This window comes from Anser anser (genome assembly GCF_964211835.1).
Source record: "Anser anser genome assembly, chromosome: 25".
Taxonomy (NCBI): Eukaryota; Metazoa; Chordata; class Aves; order Anseriformes; family Anatidae; genus Anser; species Anser anser.
Genome location: NC_139746.1, coordinates 529,808 through 549,537, shown reverse-complemented (window position 1 = coordinate 549,537; position 19,730 = coordinate 529,808). Strand labels below are relative to the sequence as shown.

General features: G+C 47.7%; 2 protein-coding genes across 3 annotated transcripts; both read left to right on the top strand.

The window, feature by feature from the left end:
• The first annotated feature begins 107 nt into the window (after nt 1–107).
• Nucleotides 108–7,932, top strand: NCLN (nicalin). 2 transcript variants are annotated; one of them, XM_083810909.1, is made up of 16 exons: nt 117–388; nt 2,190–2,380; nt 2,610–2,754; nt 3,353–3,447; nt 3,638–3,718; nt 3,924–4,027; nt 4,455–4,543; nt 4,730–4,869; nt 5,301–5,479; nt 5,687–5,774; nt 5,861–5,899; nt 6,012–6,175; nt 6,785–6,838; nt 6,925–7,003; nt 7,402–7,501; nt 7,688–7,932. In XM_083810909.1, the coding sequence occupies exons 1-15, from the start codon at nt 208–210 to the stop codon at nt 7,459–7,461; spliced, it is 1,689 nt and encodes a 562-aa protein (XP_083667035.1). In that variant the 5' UTR covers nt 117–207; the 3' UTR covers nt 7,462–7,501; nt 7,688–7,932. The 2 variants fall into 2 exon arrangements, with proteins under 2 accessions (XP_083667034.1, XP_083667035.1); XM_083810908.1 differs by having other exon boundaries at nt 108–388; nt 7,402–7,932.
• A 4,468-nt stretch (nt 7,933–12,400) lies between these two features.
• On the top strand, nt 12,401–15,795 carry LOC310886412 (activated RNA polymerase II transcriptional coactivator p15-like). Its single transcript, XM_083810942.1, has 4 exons — nt 12,401–12,544; nt 12,804–12,920; nt 13,162–13,270; nt 15,152–15,795. Exons 1-4 carry the CDS (start codon nt 12,476–12,478, stop codon nt 15,229–15,231), a joined length of 375 nt encoding a protein of 124 aa, XP_083667068.1. The 5' UTR covers nt 12,401–12,475; the 3' UTR covers nt 15,232–15,795.
• The last annotated feature ends 3,935 nt before the right edge of the window (nt 15,796–19,730 follow it).

The following is a 19,730-nucleotide window of genomic DNA, read 5'->3' as shown; positions in this document are numbered from 1 at the left end:
TACAGCTCCCGGCGCCCCCCGCGGCCCTCCCCGAACTACAGCTCCCGGCGCCCCCCGCGGCCCGCCCCGAACTACAGCTCCCGGCGCCCCCTACGGACGGGCGGTGCGTGTGGCGTCACGCCGCTCCGTGCGTGTCGCGTCACGCCGCTCCGTGCTGGGCCGTGCGTGCCGGGGCCGCAGCGGCGGGTCGGCGCCGGGGCCGGGGCCATGCTGGAGGAGGCGGGCGAGGTGCTGGAGTCGGTGCTGAAGGCCTCGTGCCTGCCGCTCAGCTTCCTGCTCTTCGTGCCCGCCGTGCTCCTGCTCCTGGGCCCGCCGCCCGCCGCCGAGGCCGCCCACGAGTTCACGGTGTACCGCATGCAGCAGTACGAGCTGGGCGGGCAGCCCTACGGTGAGGCGGGGCCCGCTCCTCCGCGACGGCCCGGGCGGTGCCGCGGTTACTGGCGGCGGCTGCGCCCGACCCCGGCGGCCCCGCGCAGGGGGGGGGCCTGGGGGAGTCCCGGGGGAGGCCGCGGGGCCCGGTCCCGGAGCGGCTGAGCCTCGCTGCGCGGCCGCAGCGTGAGCAGGCAGGCGGCGAGAGGCGGCCGGGGACCCCGCTCGGTCCCCGCAGGCCCCGGTCCGTGGGCCGAGCCCTGCTCTGTTGCAGGTAGCCCGGCTGCAGCCATCTTGTGCGGCCGGGGAACTGGGCCGCGAGCTCCGTTTTCTTCCCTTGCCCGCGGCTCCTCTTTGCCCAGGCTGCTTGCTCTGCGCTCTTCGGCCTCGTCTGTCTCAGCTGCGTCTCGTGGCTCTAGTGCCTCCTGATGTGGGAGTCTTGCTGCAGTTCTTCCCTTGTATTAGCATTGGCCTCCAGTTCTTCTCGTTGCATCCACACTGCCGCTTGTGCAATGCCTTTCTTCGAGTCAGAGCCGTGACCTGTTCTGGGAATCTTGGCAGTGCCGTAACTCTCAGCCCCCACCCCCTCATACTTGCTAGCCCAGAATCAAGCGTTTTATCTGAGTCTTCTGCAGACATTTATTCCATATCAAGGCACGCGATCTGTCTGTGAGTGGCTCTTCCGTGCTGGCTGTTCTGTGGCCTAAGTTTCAGACTTATAATAGTTGAGAATTACAGGCATACGTTTATTTTGTGCTCAGTCTCTAGATCTTTCAGGGCTTCATAAGATTAAACGTCAGCAGAAGTTATGAAATGCCAGCCATGCCCGCACGCTTTGTGAATACAACATATTCTACTTCTGAATATCTGAAATTATTTCTGGGTTCTTCCATCACAATATCTCTAACTGTGTCCACATTTTGAAACATCCGTTATTGAGAACGTCGCTGAGTCACAGTTTGCATTGTTTAGGCATCGTTGTTTGGGGATGATGGAGTAGTTATCCTCATTATGGATTGTTTCTGTGGTCTGGGGGGCCTGTAATTAATACTTATTTGTTTCACAGCGTGGGAGCTCTGTGTGGAGACTTCAGCGTGCCTTACGTCTTTCTCTGTGCGTGGCCCTCACTGATACCATGCAGTGGAAGTACAAGTCTTTTCTTGGTTTAGCTGATTTGACCTTTGATGAGATCAAACTAGTGTTAGAGTCCTGCCGAGCCACATTTAAACCTAGCTGTTAGTAGCTGCCTGCTTTGACATAGGCTGAGATGCCTTCTGGAGCACCTTATCTTACCTTGGCTGTTTGTGACCTCAGTGTGATGAAGTCTTCGACGTCGGTGCCAGGATTGCAGGAGAAGAAAGTGGGTTCAGAGCATTTTAAATTGTAGGGTAGCTTTGAATATCTCTGGTTATACAAGATACTCCTGTGGTCCTCTCTTCCAGAATGCTGGAGCTGCTGGCAAGCCTCTGGTCTGCTTTTCCATCAAGTACCGTACTGTTATGTGGGTGACTCGATACGCTGAAGTTGAGAGCAGGAGATAGTTTGTGATTTTGTCTGTCACAGAGGCATTCTGGTGGATGATCAAGAATAGCCCTTTGGATGGATGTGGGGTAGCTTTGTTGTGTCCTTTCACAGACAGAAAAGACAGGCCAGTTGTCCTTCTTGGACAAAGGGAAGAGATGAACTTAGCTTGCCGCAGGTCCTGGCTGCTCTGGAGTTTGTTGAACTGTGACCAAGACTGTTCTGAGAAGGTGCTAGGCTCAAGCAAAGGGTGTGTGATGAAATCGCTTCCTAAACCTCTCCCTGCTTTCTCTCCACAGGCACCAGGAGCGCAGTGCTTAACACAGAGGCCCGCACAGTAGAAGCGGATGTCCTCAGCCGCCGCTGTGTCATGATGCGGCTGGTGGATTTCTCGTATGAGCAGTACCAGAAGGCTCTTCGCCAGTCAGCTGGTGCTGTGGTGATCATCTTGCCGCGGTCTATTTCTTCTGTCCCACAGGATGTTGTAAGGGTAAAAAAACAAACAAAACAACAACAACAAAAAATGTTCCCTTTCTCTTCTGATTGGAGGTGTATTTGAGGGGGGATGAGGCTTGGATTGCTGCAGGACTGAAAGCTTCTGTTGTAATGCACAACAAATCACGTTCTGACTTTGAAACTGACCTTTCTCTCTGATTTTTTTTCTCTGCTCTCTTGCACGTTTAGCAGATACTAATTTTTTGTCTCGCTTAAATCCTCAGCAATTCATGGAGATAGAGCCAGAAATGCTTGCTATGGAAACCATTGTGCCAGTCTACTTTGCAGTGGAAGACGAAGAGCTGCTGTCTATCTATGAACAAACACGGGCTGCTTCTGCGTCACAGGGATCTGCCTCAGCCGCAGAAGGTGAGTTCTAATAAGTGGGGGGGAAGTTTACAGGAAGACAGTCCTGATCCCACCTCCAAGAGCAGTCTTCTGTGTTGTATGCACCATGGCCCAGCGTTCTGTTGTCTTTATGTTTATTCTGTCTTTGTTAAAGTTCTCTGAGACCTACTGGAATAAAACACAGTATAAGAGTGTCTTACTCTGGAAGTACAGTTGCATGGGAGTGCAACTTCATGCTGTTGCAAGTAAGACAGAAAGCAAGACTCAGGTTAAAAACAAGACTGAAGGTGTTAAGTGACTACAGTTGTGGACAAAAGCTGAAGCTTTTTGTCTGACCACAAGTCACTTTAGTGCTTCCTTGTGTTCCCCACTACAGTATTAGTGGCCTGCTGATCACGATGAGTCTGTTGGAGAAAAGTTTTTGTTTTAGCTGGTTTGAAATATGGGGATTTCAGAACAGAATGAAAATGTAAGGTCACCAGGATCCCACGTCAGTGCATAAACACAAGTGGCAAGTGAGAGGGCTAAAGCGACTTAAAACTAATCTCTCCAGTGCTCGGTTAGCAAGGAAGATAAAGGGATGAAACTTCCCCAGATGTACCTGTCTTTTTTGTTCTAGTTCTGCTGCACACTGCAACTGCCAATGGCTTCCAGATGGTGACCAGTGGGGCTCAGAGCAAAGCCATCAATGACTGGCTTATACCCAGCGTAGAGGTGAGTTCTGGGTAGATTGAAACTGGAGATACTGATGTGACGCCACCTTTATGGGGACCTCATCAGGCGTTTGGACTAATGGGGGAGGTCAGGGGATTCTCCTCCAGTATCTGAAGTATCTCAAAACTGAGACCACTGGAGAGTTGTGCGAGGGGAGATGCTGAGTGACACTGATCTCATTCCTCTGCAGGGAAGGCTGACAGGGCTGGGTGGAGAAGATCTACCCACTGTTGTGATAGTTGCGCACTATGATTCCTTTGGAGTGGCCCCAGTGAGTATTCTTTTTTTCCTGCAGCTCCCTCTTCCTGTCTGTACCTTTTTCCCCTGTGGCATCAGACCCTGTGTCTTTTTTTTGTCTTGGTCTTAAGGACCAGGGGTAGTTCTAAGTGGAGCGTGGTGATGTGTTAAAGGCTATTCTGGAATACAAGAATAAGTGCAGGGTTGCTACTTTGTCTGTGTCCCACTTTGTCCTGCAGTGGCTGTCACACGGTGCTGACTCCAATGGCAGTGGTATTTCAGTGCTGCTGGAACTAGCCAGGCTGTTTTCACGGCTCTACACTTACAGACGAACTCATGCTGGGTAAGCCACTGCCCTCTTCTTGGTTGAATGTATGTAGCTGAGATCAGGTAAAGAAGGGCTTTTTCTCTAGACCCGTAGCAGTCCTTTACTTCCTTCCCTGTTTTGCTTTCTTCCAAGCACAGCAGTTGTTAATGGCTGAGCTCCTTCCTTTGGTTTCTTTAAGGTAGATCTACATAACTGTAGGGGCAAGCGGAGGGAATGATGTGAGAACTAGATTCCATCCTCAAGCACTGGAAACTCCTCTACTTTACCTGTCTTGCCACTACCTTCCTATGTGGCACGTAGGAAACATTTGTTAATGGGCAGTTTGCCTTGGATGTCGGGTGCTAACTGTTGTGATTTCACCCCACCTCCAAGTCTGAGTAAATCAGTTCTGTAGCCATGAAGTGTCGTGTGCTAACACTTTTCCGTCTTCTTTGTTGGGCAGCTATAACTTACTGTTCTTTGCATCTGGAGGTGGCAAGTTTAATTATCAAGGAACCAAGCGATGGCTGGAAGACAATTTGGACCACACTGGTGAGTTAAGGGGCTGGCATTCCAGTATTTTCCCTGGAAAGGCCTCTTAATATCATTGTGATAAGTGTCTCATACGTGAGCCCTCCTCTTAGAATCCTCTTGTGCAGGCCGCCCCTGTGTGTGTGTGTGTCTATGAAACTCCGAGCACAAAGCATAGGCTGAAAGTTTTGGATTTTTCTGTTGCAGATTCCAGCCTGTTGCAGGACAATGTAGCATTTGTTCTCTGCCTTGACACTCTAGGCCGAGGCAATAGCCTTCATCTTCATGTCTCAAAGCCTCCCAAGGAAGGGACCTTACAGCATGCATTTCTGAGAGAACTGGAGCTGGTAATGAAAAGCATGTCGGGCAGATGGGAACTTGGGACTTAACCATGGGGAGCTGCAGCTCTCTGTGATAGAAAGGGAGTAAGACATGATGAAAGAGTGTACCACTGAAATATTTTGTATGTTGTTTCTGGTCACTTGATTTGGAGTGCGAACATCGTCACGCCACAGTGCTGAATGAAGCACGGTAGATCTGCTGCATTTTCTGCTATGCTTCCTTATGGCTTGTGGCTTGCAAAAGCTACCCAGGTGATTTCTGTAGTGACATTAAAACGTTTTTTTAAATGGCATTAGCTGCATCTTGCAGGTCAAGTATATTTACCATTGGTAGCCAAAAAAAAAAAAAGAATTGGGTATAGATGGATTGGACTCTGCAAGATGGGATAGTGCAGTGGGAAGCATGACACCCTTGAATGGCTTGGCCTTTCCCTCAGGTTGTAGCCAGCCAGTTCCCAGAGGTGAAGTTTTCCATGGTGCACAAGAAGATAAACTTGGCTGAGGACATGCTGGCATGGGAACACGAGCGTTTTGCGATCCGACGCTTGCCAGCATTCACCATCTCCCATTTGGAGAGCCACCGGGACAGTCTGCGCAACAGCATCATGGATAGGAGGTTAGAGGCCTTGGGGAAAGCTGCAGTTGAAATCCAGCCCCTAAAAGCAAATTGGCCTTGTGACTGTACAGTTCTGACAGTCACAGGATGGGGGAGAAACCGTTGGGAGTTAGGCTCTGTATTAAGTCTTATGCATGATGCAGTTAGGGTGGTCGCTAGAGGAAGCTGGTCCTATTGACAAGTGCATAATCCCCCCTTTTGCTTTAGGGCACGAGTAGACACTAAGGCACTAACCAGGAATACTAGGATCATTGCTGAGGCTTTGACAAGGGTCATCTACAACTTGACAGACAAGGTAAGAGCTGCCCATCCCGCAGTGCTAGCCAGGCTTGTCCTGCCCAACCAGGCTTGCTGTCACTGGCAGCCTTTTTTCCCTTGCAGGGAGCACCTGCAGATCTGCAGATCTTCACAGATCAGATGGTAAGCACAGCGTGTTTTTGTAACCCGTGGAGAGGAGGGATCAGGAGCCCGGGAGAGTTCTGGTCTCAGCACATGTGACTAACTCCCTTTCTTTGGTGATATTTTTCTGCAGCAGATCCAGCAGGAGCAACTTGAATCAGTGATGGACTGGCTGAGCAGTCAGCCCAGGGCTGCTCAGCTGATTGATAAAGACAGCACCTTTCTCAGCACCTTAGAATATTATATGGGTCGCTACCTGAAAGATGTCAAACAGCATCATGTAAAGGCAGACAAACGGTAAGAAGAGAGGTGAAAAAAAACATCCGGGGCATGCAAACTCACTCCTCCCTCCAATGAGTCTTGACTTTGAGCTGCTGCTTTTCTGACTTCTTGATATATAGCTAGAAGTGATTGCTTCTTTCTGCTCTCCTGTCAGTTTTGGTTCATGCTCTGGTTTGCTAGAGAAAGCTCTTTATCATTCAACACAGTAACAAGCCTCAGCAGTTCCCTCCATCTGAAGAGCTTGTTTCTCCCTGCTTTGGTTCCACCCTTCCCGCTCCGAGTGCTGCTTCTCTGTGCAGGAAAGAACTAAGGTCCCTTAGAAAGCTTTCTTTGCGAAGAGGCAGCTTCCTTCCTGTCTAACCTGCTTCAGTTAAGGCAGTTTCATGAACCCAGCAAGGCGTTGTCTGTGTGCCTCTTAAACGATCAGCATGTTCAGAATTTCATCCTTGGGCTTCTACCTCTATAAAAAGAAAAACCTGACAACAAAAATAAGTTCCAAACTGTTAGGCGAGATCATACCACCTGTCTCTGGTTGGATTAACTTACTGGGAGCAGAGGTCTGGGCTGTTCTTACTGCAGCGTCTAGAAATGCAATATGTCCTGAAGAATTTCTGCTTTCCACAGGGACCCTGAGTTTGTTTTCTATGACCAGCTGAAACAGGTGATGAATGCATACAGGTATGGCCCTTGGGCGCGTTGGGCTGTGGTCTGTCTCTGTGGCAGTAGCTGTTGTAGCAATTTCATGTGTCCTTTCTTTATTGTAGGGTCAAGCCAGCGATCTTTGACCTCCTCCTGGCTGTCTGTATTGCAGCCTACCTTGGTGTTGCCTATGTTGCAGTGCAGGTAGGAGATAAGAAGCAGGAAACGAACTTTATTTTCCTCTTAAATCCAATTAGCCACAGTAACTGGGAATCTCTGTGTTTGCTTGGTTCATTGTTATATTCTTGAAACTACTAGCATCAGTGGTACAGGTCTGCACAAACGTTTTTATAAGCCATCATTTTCTGTACAACCTCAATTAACTGGCTTTGTTGTAGTAATTCCTTAATTCCTCTTAATTCACTAAGTCCCATTCTGTCCTCACACTGAGAGTGCTCGTAGGTGATGCAAATGAGGAATAGCATTTGTGCATTATTACTGTTTTAAGCCTTCTAGTAAACTTTCAATCCTTGTGTAGAACAGAGCAATTTTTATTAGAACTTAAAAGGACTCATGGCTACTTATTCTCCTTCCGTTTCCAGCATTTTGGTCTCCTTTACAAGATGATACAGAGATTATCCCTTAAAACCAAGCAGCAGTGAAGCAACAAGTCATGATCCTTACAGCAGCACTGAGCCATCGGTGAGCACATCAGGAACCTTCTGCCTTCCACTGAATCCTGCTGTTTCTGTTCCTCCCTCTCCTCTTTACTACTCTAGAGAGGGGAGGAAGGCAGAAAGAAAACGAAATTTCAACTCCTGTGCACCTTTCAGGTGCTTTTCTTCCATTTACTTCCACCATGCCTGTTTTACTTTGCTTTTTTGCAAGGGAGAAGCTCAGAGACTTCAGAAGTTTGTTCGGGTTGTTTAAACGCTGAACAGCTGATGCTGATCAGCTTTTATGAGGGTAGAGCAAAGTCCAGCACCTTCATGGACATACGTGCCGTACAGCCAGCTTGGAAGCTGAAACTACAGAGCAGATGTATTACCTCTGCCCAGCAAACAAGGACTCAGAGCACTTGCTTAAAAGAAAAGAAAATGTGCATATGCAAATTAAAGAGAATACTATTAGTATGTTTTCTTATGGCACCTCTTCATTAAGTTCGCTGCCTGGCTTTAGGAAGGTGTGCTGAGCAAGCAGTATCTCCAGCAAGCATCTTTTTGCATTTTGTTTAGACAGTGCAATAACTCATTCCCTTTTCAGAGGTGCACTGTAAACAGTTTTGACTGTTATAGAGGGAATGAGGAAAGAGTGTTAAAACGGGTTCCTGCAGTAGGGTTCTTACCAGGACATATTGTCCTGCCTCTATTGGAGGATGCATTTTGCTGTGTACTTGATTTCTCTTAAAGTTTGCCCTTGAACAGTTTGCTGCTGCCACCACTCTGTGCTAAACTCTTGCATGGTTTTTAAGAGGTGTTCTACAGTCCCAAATGCTGCAGGACCGTGTTTTGTGGTGTTCCATGTATTTAGTCAAGCTGGTTTTATTAATTGCAAGAGCAGCACAGTTCAATCATTGTTCCTCAGTTTACGCTTCCAGATGGTTCTGGGTTTTGGGCTGTTTTGCTGTGTCCACCTGCATCTCAGGGTCTCATTTCACATTTTTCAGCTCTGTTATTTCTGAAAACACTGTTCCTGGCCTGCATGTATACACAAATTTCCAAAGTGCTTGTTGCTGTCTCCTTTCGTACTCTGCCCCTAGTATGTAAGAAGGGAGGCAGGTCACCTGGCTGTTAGAAAACAAAACAAACGAACAACACACATACACACACACACACACACACGCAAGTTTTATGAATGTCATTTTAAAAGTGGCTGTTTTGAGGACTGTAACCATGAGATCCTATCTTGGAACTCACTCTTTTACGTTTATCCTCGGGCAAGCCTTGTTTATAGTTAGCTCTCACCATCCAGAAGCGTTAGCAGTCTGGTTGTGAGTGCTGTGTGAAGCTGTTGAGGGCCAGGTAACCAGTTGCTCCAGCATTGCTGTCATCTTAAGTTTAAGCTTTTCTTGCATTCCGGTGACTGAGATAAGCAGGATGGTACTTCTTACCAGTTTCTGGTGAGAGGTGGAGATGCTTTCTGGGCAGTGCTGTACTTCGTTTACCCCCAGGTTCTTCTGGAATGTATCAAGATTTTTGACTACAAGTCCTAGGCTAGCTGTAGTTCTAGAGGGTGGACTGAACGAATACCACTGTCCTGCCACTCAACAAAGTCTTTGAGACCTTTCTTTAGTTTGCTTTCTGCATATGAGAAAGCTGTGACAAGCTATGTCGACTACTTATCTTTTTTTTTCTTTCTTTTAAACAACTGCTTTTATTTAAAGTAGCATTTCTTACGGAGGCCGAAAAGCTCTTGTGGATTTGAATGATGGTGTCACCTTTTTTTTGTACACAAGGAAAATTAAAGCTGTGCATCCTTGTATGCACTACAGCTGCTGTGTGCATGCTCCTTAAAGGTTTCTTTCCTTTTTTTTTTTTTTTTTTTAGGCCACTATCCATGTCCCATTGTCTGTAGGGAGGGATGACAAAAGCATGGGTTTCCATCCATCTTTGTTTCTTTTGCTGTAGTCTCTTTGGAGTACCTTTGCCCCATTGCGCATGCTTTCTGCTGATGTGTAGCAACTTGTACTTTAAAGGGTCTTTTCTTCTCACGGAGAGCATGCTACTGTCTGTGGCTCCCTGTAATATCAGCAGGTGGCATGGTATCAAGCACTCCTGAAATATCAGCCCTACAGGAAAACTTGCCTTTTTTCTAGTGTGGGTTTTTTGTGCTTGTTGAAATATGTCTCTCTGCGTGCATGAAGTATTTGTGACGCTCCTCTGCCAAATGAATTTATAATGACTTCAGAAAGTGGTTGCTTGTTCTTGGGTGGCTTGAAGATGAGCTGTGGTTGTGTTCCACTGATTCTTATGCTCTGCACTTAGAGACTGCACATAGTGTGCTCTGGGAAGGTGTAGATCTGGACTGTGTGGGTATAGCACATGCACGGTACAGTGGCTATCTGGAGAACTTCTCTGTAGGTTCTGAATAGCTGGAAGCGGTACCAGAGGCTTCCAGCTGTACTGTATGTTTCTAGCGTGTTACCCTTGGACAGGGTGTGTCCCCTCCAGTCCAGCATATCACTTAACCAAGCTTAATGAAACTCTATTACTTCAATGGAAACAAATAAGAAAGCCAAAATTATTAGCAATCCTGCTTCAGCTTGACTTGATGCACTTTAAAATTTACAAGTAGTGGCAAGAGAGGCAGAACAGGCCCAGAGCATTCTTCCTTGCAGTGGAGACTATCAACCTTCGGTTTTCCAGCTATGTCCTTGGCAGGGCTGTAGCATTAAAGCAAACACTTTATCTCCTTGTGGCTTCAACAGTAAAATAACGCTCCTGATGCAGTGCCAGAAGCCAGTGGCAACTGTGTAAAAGAAAGGTCGACAGAGGTAAATGGAGAAAGTTCATAAACTCCAGGGGCAGCTGGGATAGTGCATTGTTTTCTCATGCACGAGGGTAATTTATCCCATAATCTGATTAGATGTGTTTCATTGTAGTTACCTGACTGCCATAGAAAGTATTTCCTACTACAGATAAGGGTTTATGCTTCTGATCAAAGTGTGCGTATGCTGAAACATTATATACTCAAATCTGAGATAGTCAAATTCCAACTTTATCGTAGCTGGAACAGAGTGCCCATCCTGGGAGTGAACTTAGTTCCAATGTTGCTATGTTTCCTTTGGGAAGTTGACAGAGAAGCATGTAAATAGCCCCTACTATTCTTCTAGGTTGTAAAAGAACAGGAAAAATGGTGCTGATGCATACTGCAGCACATCCGATTCTTCCTGTTACCACCATGACACACAGAGGCAGAAATGCAGCAGCTGTTCTGGTAAAATAAAGTTCTCCACATTACACAAGAGCTCTGTGTAGCAGATCCTTGCACCCCTATTTTTACCTATCCTTTTATCATGAGTTTCCCAGGCCTGGAAGGAAGAAGCATGAAAGCACGTGCCCGCATATACACAACTAGCTAGCAGTTACCTTTCTAGCCATAAAACAATGTTCTTCACTATCTGTCTGACTTGACCTGTTGTCCTGGTGCTGTCAAAGTCTGTGGTTTGCAGAAATTTGCGTTTCCAACAGGATTTAAGCACTGAAGCTGTTTCATTCTTTCTGTCCGCTTTTCTCCCTGCCACTTGAGGCACTAGGGATTACATGTGAGTAGTTTGGACTCTTGTAATTTATCTCCCAAATCAGAGAGGTTGCCTGCTATGAGATAAGTACTACTGTGCAATACGAATTCCATCCTTGTACTCACAGAGTGCTAAGAGGAAGGACCTTGAAGTCAAAATGGATGTAGGTACCCCACTACCTGTGGCTGGAAGAGTAACTACAATCTATTTTAAACCTTTAAAACCACAAATACCCCCAAATTATTGTGTGCATTGGGTTTGGGCCATTTTGTTGTTTTGTTTTGTTTCTGTTTTTTAAATCACACTTGCTCATGTTCATAACACAAACCAAAACAGAGCTTCTCCAACACCTCGTGGCCAAGCTTTTACGCGCATTTAAGAGCCATGCGGTTTGACTTACTGATCTGAAATAGTGGGGGTGCTACCATGTGTCCCAGTAAATTGGGCCTCTGGGTGTTGAAGTGTGGACTCTTACTTGCTCCCTTTGATTTGCTTAGTTTTCACTTGTAGTTATTGGATAGCAACTTCAAAAGTTGTAGTCTGAAGTTTGCAGCTCAGGAAGAAGTGTTGATTTATCTAGTAATGTTAACTCATTTATCTCTTGTGTGTCCTCAAGAACAAATGTATATCGAGGTGAATATTTAAAAAACTATTAGCAAAGTCAATGCAGTTTATTAACATTCTTTCTGATTATAAATGTAATGGTATTTAAGTATTTTAGCATTTTTCATTTCCTTGTTTGTCCCTTTTTCATTTGGAAAAATAAACCAAGTGCGAGTAGGTTTGATGAACAGATTTGTTGGAGAATGATGTGGTGCTGGAAGCTTAAAAAAGTGGAATGTATATAAAGGGGCGAATATACAGAAAGAGAGAAAATGCATGTGTTCAGAGGCAGGCAGACATCAACCCTGCTATGCTGCCAACAGTAAAATGGTTTGATAGAAAACATTTACAGCGTCCGAGCCAGATTCCAGCACCCTGAAGTGAGCGAATTCCCCTTTACTTGCTGGGTTCTTGCTGATTTGAAGCAATGAAAGTCTACGCGAGGCCGCTTGGCAGTGAGGACGGGCGTGCTCTGGCTGCTCAGGCAGGTGAGCGGGAGGCCGCTGTGCCGCCTGGCGTTACGGCGCGACCTTCTGACCACGCACCAATTATTCCTTCAAATTACAAATGTTGCAAGCGACCCGTGCCGTCCGCCTTCTGAAGAGAGCAGGGGTGGGGAGCGGCACCTCTGCAGGCCCCGGGCGGGCTCTGCCTGCTGCAGCCCCTCTGCCCCCGGGCCGGGCCCCTCGCTCGCCGCTGGAGCGGGGCTCCCCGGGCCGGGCCCTCCCGGCGGCCCCGGGGCGGTGCCAGGCGGGGCCTGGCCCCTCGAGGGGGCGGGCGGGCGGCTGCGGGCGCCGGGTGCGAGGGGGGCCGGGCCCGGCGCTGCCGGCGGGATGACCGGGGCCGAGGAGCCGGCGGGGCCGAGCGGCCGGGGGCCCGGAGGAGGAGGGGAGGGGGCGAAGGTAACCGCAGCCACCGCCCCGGGGCGCAGGGGGAGCCGCCCGGCCGCCGCTTCACCACTGGGCCGGGCCCGCTGCGCCCCCCGGGGGCGGCCGTGCCGCTGCTGCGGGGCCGGCCCCAGGCCCGGCGCCCCTCGGGCTGTGGAGGTGCCCGGCGGCCGCGGGGCGCGCTGGTTGCGGGCCTGGACCCGCGGCGCCGCGCGGGGTGAGGGGCTGCGGCTCCTTCGCCGTGGCTGTTGGAGCTGGTGGTCTCTCTTTCTAGAAAAGAAAGAAAGAAATGTCTTCTAAGTCAGAGAAAAGGCCAAAAAGTGAGGCCAGACCTCCAGGGGTGACAGCAAAGCCTCAGGGACAAGACAGCGAAGAAGAGGGCATGTTCCAGGTACGCAGGGCAGAGCCTGGCTCCAGGAACACACCTTCCTTCCCCTCGTACGGGGCTCCCCGTCGTCACCTCCTGTGCTGTAACGGAGCATTTCGTAGCTGGGCGGACTTCCTGGGGTGCACCTTGGCTGCCCGCTGTTTCTCCAGCACTCTTCTGGCATTGTGAATGACTCAGCAGCCCTGCGGGCTGCAGAGGAGCTTGTCACGGGGCTGGGCTTAACACTGGTTCTGTACACCTGCAGATTGGGAAGATGCGATATGTCCGAGTGTCCTGCTTCAAGGGGAAGGTCCTCGTGGACATCAGGGAGTTCTATGTGGACAAGGAGGGAGACATGAAGCCAGGGAGGAAAGGTACAGCTACCTTCTTTAGGCGGTGGTTCTGCCTCTGGCTTAGCATTGCCTTCTCAGCATTAGGGAGATCTGTGTGTGCCACGCTGTGGGGCTGGGGTGCTGAGCAAACAGCTGAGAGCGTTTAGAGCTTTCTCAGTCTGCGTGGCGAAAGCTGAAGAAAGCACAAAGCAGGGGTGAGTACAAGTTTCTGGTGAGATCTCGAGGTTGGCAGGACCGCTATGAGGAGCGGTGCTGTCAGCTGCTGTGAAGGACTCTGGTTCCACCTCTGATCAGCAGTCCCTTCTCGGGCTGTTGGCAGGGGCAGAACTGTGTGGTGGAGGAGGGGAGGCTGAAATCACTGCCTCTGCTGCCTACTAGTCCTAGTGACCTACTGCTAGCAGACAAACTTGTCTTTTGGCATTGATGATGCTGAGGACAGAAAGGTGGCATTTTGTAGATTTACCTGTAATCTGATGGCGGAGCTGTGCTTGGCAAGGAGAGCCTCTCAGAAACAAATCCAACCTTCCCCTTCTGCATGGAGGTGGAAATGTTAAGACTCTCCTGGATCCCTGCTGAGACTTCCATGTCACTGGGTTAGGTGTGCCTTTTTCCTAGTAAGATATTTGATGATGTGATCTAGTGGCACAACTTGGTGGCTCATTGCAGCAGTGCTACCTGAGCAGTCGATGCAAGCAAAGGGAGCTGCGACAGAGAAAACACATTTTTCTTCAGAGCTCTTTAACTGATGAGTCACTGTTTAGTGTAGGCCTTTTGCTCTGAGAATTTGACAATGACTTGCCAGCTTGCCTCAAAGTTCATGGGCTGCAGACTGTTAGGTCACTCTTCCCTCCTGCCACGTGTGCTGTAGTGCTCAGCAAAGATTCAGATAATGTGGGATTCCTTGAGGAACCTTTTGGTCCTTGCTATTGATTTTTGTGTCAAGGCAGATGAATTTCTTTCAGCTTAGTTTGCTTCATAACCACTAAACTTGTTTTTCCTTACAGAAACTAATTTTCTTCAGAGAAGTTACAACTATAAATTACTCACAAAGAGGGAACTGTTTACACTGTAATAATGAAAGTTGGAAGCAGAGCCATGAAGGCTTTCTGTGTCTTTTGGTGCAGGGAGGGGAAGGAGCATTGTGGGCTCCTTCCAATCTGGAAGAAGCACAGCTGGAAAATAAGACAGAAGATCTGTTAGAACAGAAATCGTGAAGAAATATTCTTCATTTAAGTAATACCTCTGCTGTTTTTTCTCAGGAGTTCTTGGCCCCTGACTTTTATCTAGAGAAACTAATAAAGCTCAGGCCCTAGTTCTTTAATGTACTTCTTAACAGAGCCAAAAGGAACAAGCTGGTAACATCTTGCTGGAACGCACTCAGCAATTTCACCACCATATTTGTTTCCTAAGAGAGATGAAGACCTTATCTCTACTGGATCTAAAAAGAAGCCAGTTCTTCTCTAGTGTTGAAGCTATAGTACCAATTTCTTGTTAGCAGCAGGCTTTCTAAATAGAGCTTGAGCTGGCATTCCCTTTGGGCCGTGGAAAGGATGGCGTCCGAACTGCTGGGTGGAGCAAGACTTTCCTAGAATCCCTTTCCAGCTGATGTCAGTGGGCATTTTTCTAGGGAATAGACTCTAAGGGGCTGTGGGACTCCCTGAAAGGCAACCTGAGCTTATGTTCTCACATGGTGCTTCTGTGATAGCACTGGGTACTTCTTGATGCGAGTGCTGAAGCACTGACACAACCGCCATGCTCAGAAGGCTGCCTCTGTTTCTGGTCTGGGCCTCTACCTCAGATTCCAGCTTTCCCTTCTGTAGCTAGTCTGAAGGAGCCCGTATGGGGCGCTACTTGATGCTTACTCCTTACCTGCTCTGAAACCTCTCCTTCCTCTATTTCTAGGGATTGCCCTGTCTGCAGAAGAGTGGAACCAGCTGAAGAAAATCATTCCTGATATTGATGCTGCAGTCAAGATATTCTAAGACGAAGAATGTTGGACACCTTCAGTCAGTTTCTTTCCCTTTGAATGCACTGAGAATCCTAGGGCCAAGAATTCCTACCCGGAGCTTTTCCCTTGCCTGGCTGGGGCTTCGTCATTGAGGTGGTGGTAATGCTAAAAAGGCCAGAGACTCTTCTTATCTTCAAGAACTAGCTTGTAATGAGCAGGTGGAACTAGAGCCAGTGCTGTGAAGTAAGACTAAAGCACTTCTGCTCTCAAGCAGCCTTGAGGTCTGTGCTAGTGAGGGAACCATGACTCCAGCCTGGCTTTCCAGGGGTGGATGGCTGGCAGTCTACCCTGTGGAGTGCTTTGACTGCTCCGCGTCTGTTACTGTCTTCCACTTGGTTGGGTGTTGAGTAAGATGGCTTTTGTATACTTCATGTTGGCATCTTCTGTGTTTCTTCCACATGCCGTTTTGGCTATTCCAAGTACTTTCTGTGTTTGTGGGACTTTTTTTTTTTTTTTTGAGTGAAGAAGGGTGTTGTTATACTTCAGCAACTGGTTTGTTTGTAGAGGGTGAATACGCACAATAAATGTGTTTGCATTACAAGGAGGTGAGGTAGTGTTTCACAGGCTGGCAACTTAACTCCTTGTTTCAGGCACCCTTCTTGGTAGGTTGCTATCGTATTTCTCTTTCAAGAGAGTGCTCTTTAGTGTTTATTCTTATGGTATAGTCCCAGTAATCCTGCAGTCAGACGGGAGTCTACTCCAGGCCATGGGAAAGGCAAGCTAGGATGTGAATCATTCAAAGGAGCTTGTAAGTAGGAGGCTTATTAAACAGAGGGGAAATTAAAAGCCTAAGATAGAAAGAGGAAAAATTGCAAGCTATGGGAAGAGTAGAAAGAGGGTGTTTTCTGCTTGAGCTCTGAACGGTTCACACTCTGATATTGGCTGTGGCAAGCATAGCCTTCCTCAGACTTTTCCAGACTTTGCAACAGCTTGCGTCTTCCATCTATTTTAGGTTCTTCCCTTGCCCTGGTTTCCATAGTATCCGAATGCTTCCTGCTCTTAAATATATCCATCTGACACTTGCAACACCTCAGTGAAGTAGGAGGTACTAAGGCCCTTGCTCTGTAGAGGTGCTGGGGCTGCAACAGCTCAGGGTTGGGTGGAAGATGCGGGGTGGAGCTGTGAACTGAAAATAAGCTTTCCTAAATGCTGAACTTGTAACTGCTATAACTTTCGCTAGGGATAGCAAGAGAGCAAAAAAAAATCTTTCCCCATAAAACTGTCTCTTAACTAAATTTTGAAGGGCTTGGTCCTGTAGCTGTGTGGGGGGTGGAAATAGGCAGACTTAATGACTGAGGCATTCCCCTCTGATCCTGCGTTCAGCTAGTCTCTAGCCCAGTGTTGTATTTCTTTGACTCCAGTAGTGAGAGAGCATCAGTGTCGCAAAGGCAGGTTGTTTATGCTGCAAGCTTATTCCTGGGGAGTATCACTGATATAATGCCGTAATACACTCTTCAGAGGCTAAATGTAATGAGAAGATAAAGAACTTAGGAAAAAAAAACAAAAGAGAGAAAAAGGAAAAAGCAGGCTGAGAAAGTAACTTCCCAGTAAGAATGGGACAGTGCTTAGAAAATTACCTGAGAGATAAAGTCCCTAGGTAATGCTAGAAGTATACGAAAAGCTACTGAGCTGAGGAAGGAAAGGGGAGTAGAGGCAAATGGTCTTGTAAATCTGGCAGTCCTCTGGAGTTTAAAGCTCTTGGCTTTTATTAGATGGCTTGCAAAAAGATGCTGCTGCTTCTCACCTCAAATCATCCTAAAATGCGGGGTGTAGGATTGTGGCAGTCCTGACAGTCATTCATCAATGAACTGTCATAAGATCAAGCTTTGCAAGCTCTTGCAAAGGTGTAGGTATGTGGGCAAGACTGCTCATACTGCAGTCAAAGCCCGATTTCTGCATCCACAGCAGAAATGTTTCACTGGTTGGGTAAGGCTGGTCACGTACTCCTGAAGCACAGGCTGTAGACGTGAACCCCAAGATGCGAGGGAGGCTCCATCCTTTTGTCCCAGCCCTGGGGTACCCAGACTAAAGCGTGTGACAAGAACAACCACCTCCATACATGATGGCCACTCCAGGAGTACTACTGAGGGAGAGTGGGGAGTGGAGGGGGAGCGCCGGGTCAAATCATCAGCGCTTAACTGAACTTGATCAGCTCAATATTATGTGGTTCTAGAGCCAAAGAGTGGCCTTCCCTTAACTGAGAGAGAAGGAAGCTGTTCTATTGCTTTCTAACTGGTTTTCTCTTTAGGAGTTAGGAGAAGCAGTTTGCAAACTACCCCAAGTATTTAACAGGCAACAAGGCTTTTTTAATACATCCTCAAAGGATGGCTGCTCTTGATCAGAAAAATATCTGGAATCTTTGTTCGTTTCTAATCTGCCTGCTGTTAGAGATAAGGCTTGTGGATTTTATGACCAGAAGTTAAGAAATAGTTAATTTTTGGTTTGTCGTAAAGTTAAAATGTTAAAAAGTTAATGTGAGATTCATTGGATATCTGTTACCCCAACCAAAAGTAACCAACAAAGTCTTGGTAAATGAGGATGAAAGGTTATAGCAGTAAGTTGTACTCTTTTGCTTGTCTTTCTCTTATGCTGTCAATCTGTCTGTTTCGGAGCAGTTTTCTCTGCAGAACCTCTTACTCCAGAGCAGAAACCTTCAAGTGACACGAAGGAACCGATATTTGCTTCAGATACCTTATTGTTGCTGGGGTATTTTCTGCCAAGGCATTTTTAACTAGACCTTTGGCCCTACTGCCTAGGGAGCAAATGGGGGAAGGCAGGTTGTTTTGATTGATCCTTGAAAGATCTCTCCCCCTGGGCTGCTGTGAAGATCTTCTGCCTCAAGTGCTGTCTCCTACGTGATGTGGACGTTCAGGGCCACAGCTGGTATTCTCTCCATTCCTCAATGCCTTTAGGGGCCAGAAAGAAAGGACAGGCACTCTTAATGTAATGTGTATTTTGCCGTTCCTTTATCCTTTGAGCCCTTCTCAAATTCTGGCCACAGGACTGGGCCTCTACACCTTTTAGCATGAGCTGCTTCTGTCTAAATCCAACGACTGTTATGCCAGCGTGAAGCCAGGAAGGCACAGAGATGCTTAAAGAAAGCAGTTTTTTTTTTTCTTTTTCTCTGGCAAACATCTCTCTGCACACGTGAAACATCCTCAGCACACAATGTGTTTTTTCTTTAAAAGCTTCTTTTTGAAGTATTGTCTCAGGTTTGGGAATAACCTGTTCCTTCATTCCCTGGGAATTATGCCACTGAGCTCTGCCGTGCCCCCTTTCAGCTCTCCCAGCCTTCTTCAGTGACACAAGCAACTTATTTGTCATCTGCAAAGGTGACCTGTTACTTCTCCTTTTCACTCTCTCTTGGTGCTATGACTATCTTTTATCTACCCCTTAATCCTTTTACTGTGCTATATTCTCCATCTGGCTCTGTAAACTCTTTCCAGGTGCTGACTGACAGCTGTTCTCTTTCCCATTTACCAGCAGTATTTTTATGCCTATTTTTCTCTGCTGCAGACAGGGACTATTATAATATGTCTGTTCATGGACTCCAAAAGATACTGGATTCTTTCCCTCTAAATAGACACTTTCTACCTGAGGCGCCAGGTCTCTCATGCCAGAACATAAACCTAGAGCAGCTTGTGCTGGAGCACCTGGCATGAAAAAACAGACTAGGCAAGGAAGGGTACTTGAAAATATGACTTGCTTAGCCACGATCATCCAAGGTAGAGCTTGTTGCTGTTGTGATAAATGTGCCTTGGTTTTACGGTTGTCGTATTTGTTTGCAGCTGTTAAAAATGAGGATGGTTTGACATGTCATAGGCTTCCCAGCTGATGCATCTGTGGCCTCTGAATATATGGCATAACCCTGGCAATGTCTGCAGGAAATATGAACAGGAAGCTTGACCAGTGTGGGGAGGGGAGTTTATTTTTGAGGGTGAATTTTAGGACTGGTGCCACCCTCAAACCCAAGGCAGTTCTACACCAAGAACATGGAGACACCTTGCAGTGACCCCTGGGTTTGGGCCAGGCTGCAACAAGCTGAGGGCCTTTGTGAGTCCATTTGAGTAAAAATCCTGGATGCAAATTCCAGTAAGCTCTCTTTCACCTGCTGGCTCTGAATAAATGCTCTGGCAGCTGCACATGCAGGCGAGGATGACAGCCAGGGCTAGAGAAAGAAGGGTACAAAACTCATGGAGAAGGGTTGCAATTGTCTGCTGAGCACAGTAATGAAGAGGAAGGAATCCACAGTTACTTTCTGTTTAGGGCCAGTGTGTGCCTCTGGTTCTACGGGGGTGCTTATCATTTGCTGTGGCTTCAACCTGGGAGCCAGGTTGCTCATACATGAACTGTGCTCTCATTTTTCTTCCCTCTGCTTCCTAGGATTGGGACCTCTCTTTTCCTTCCCCTGATGCTTCAGCCACTTTCTCCTAACCTTTCCTGCCCAGGTGCAAGCTTTGAAACTTGCTACAA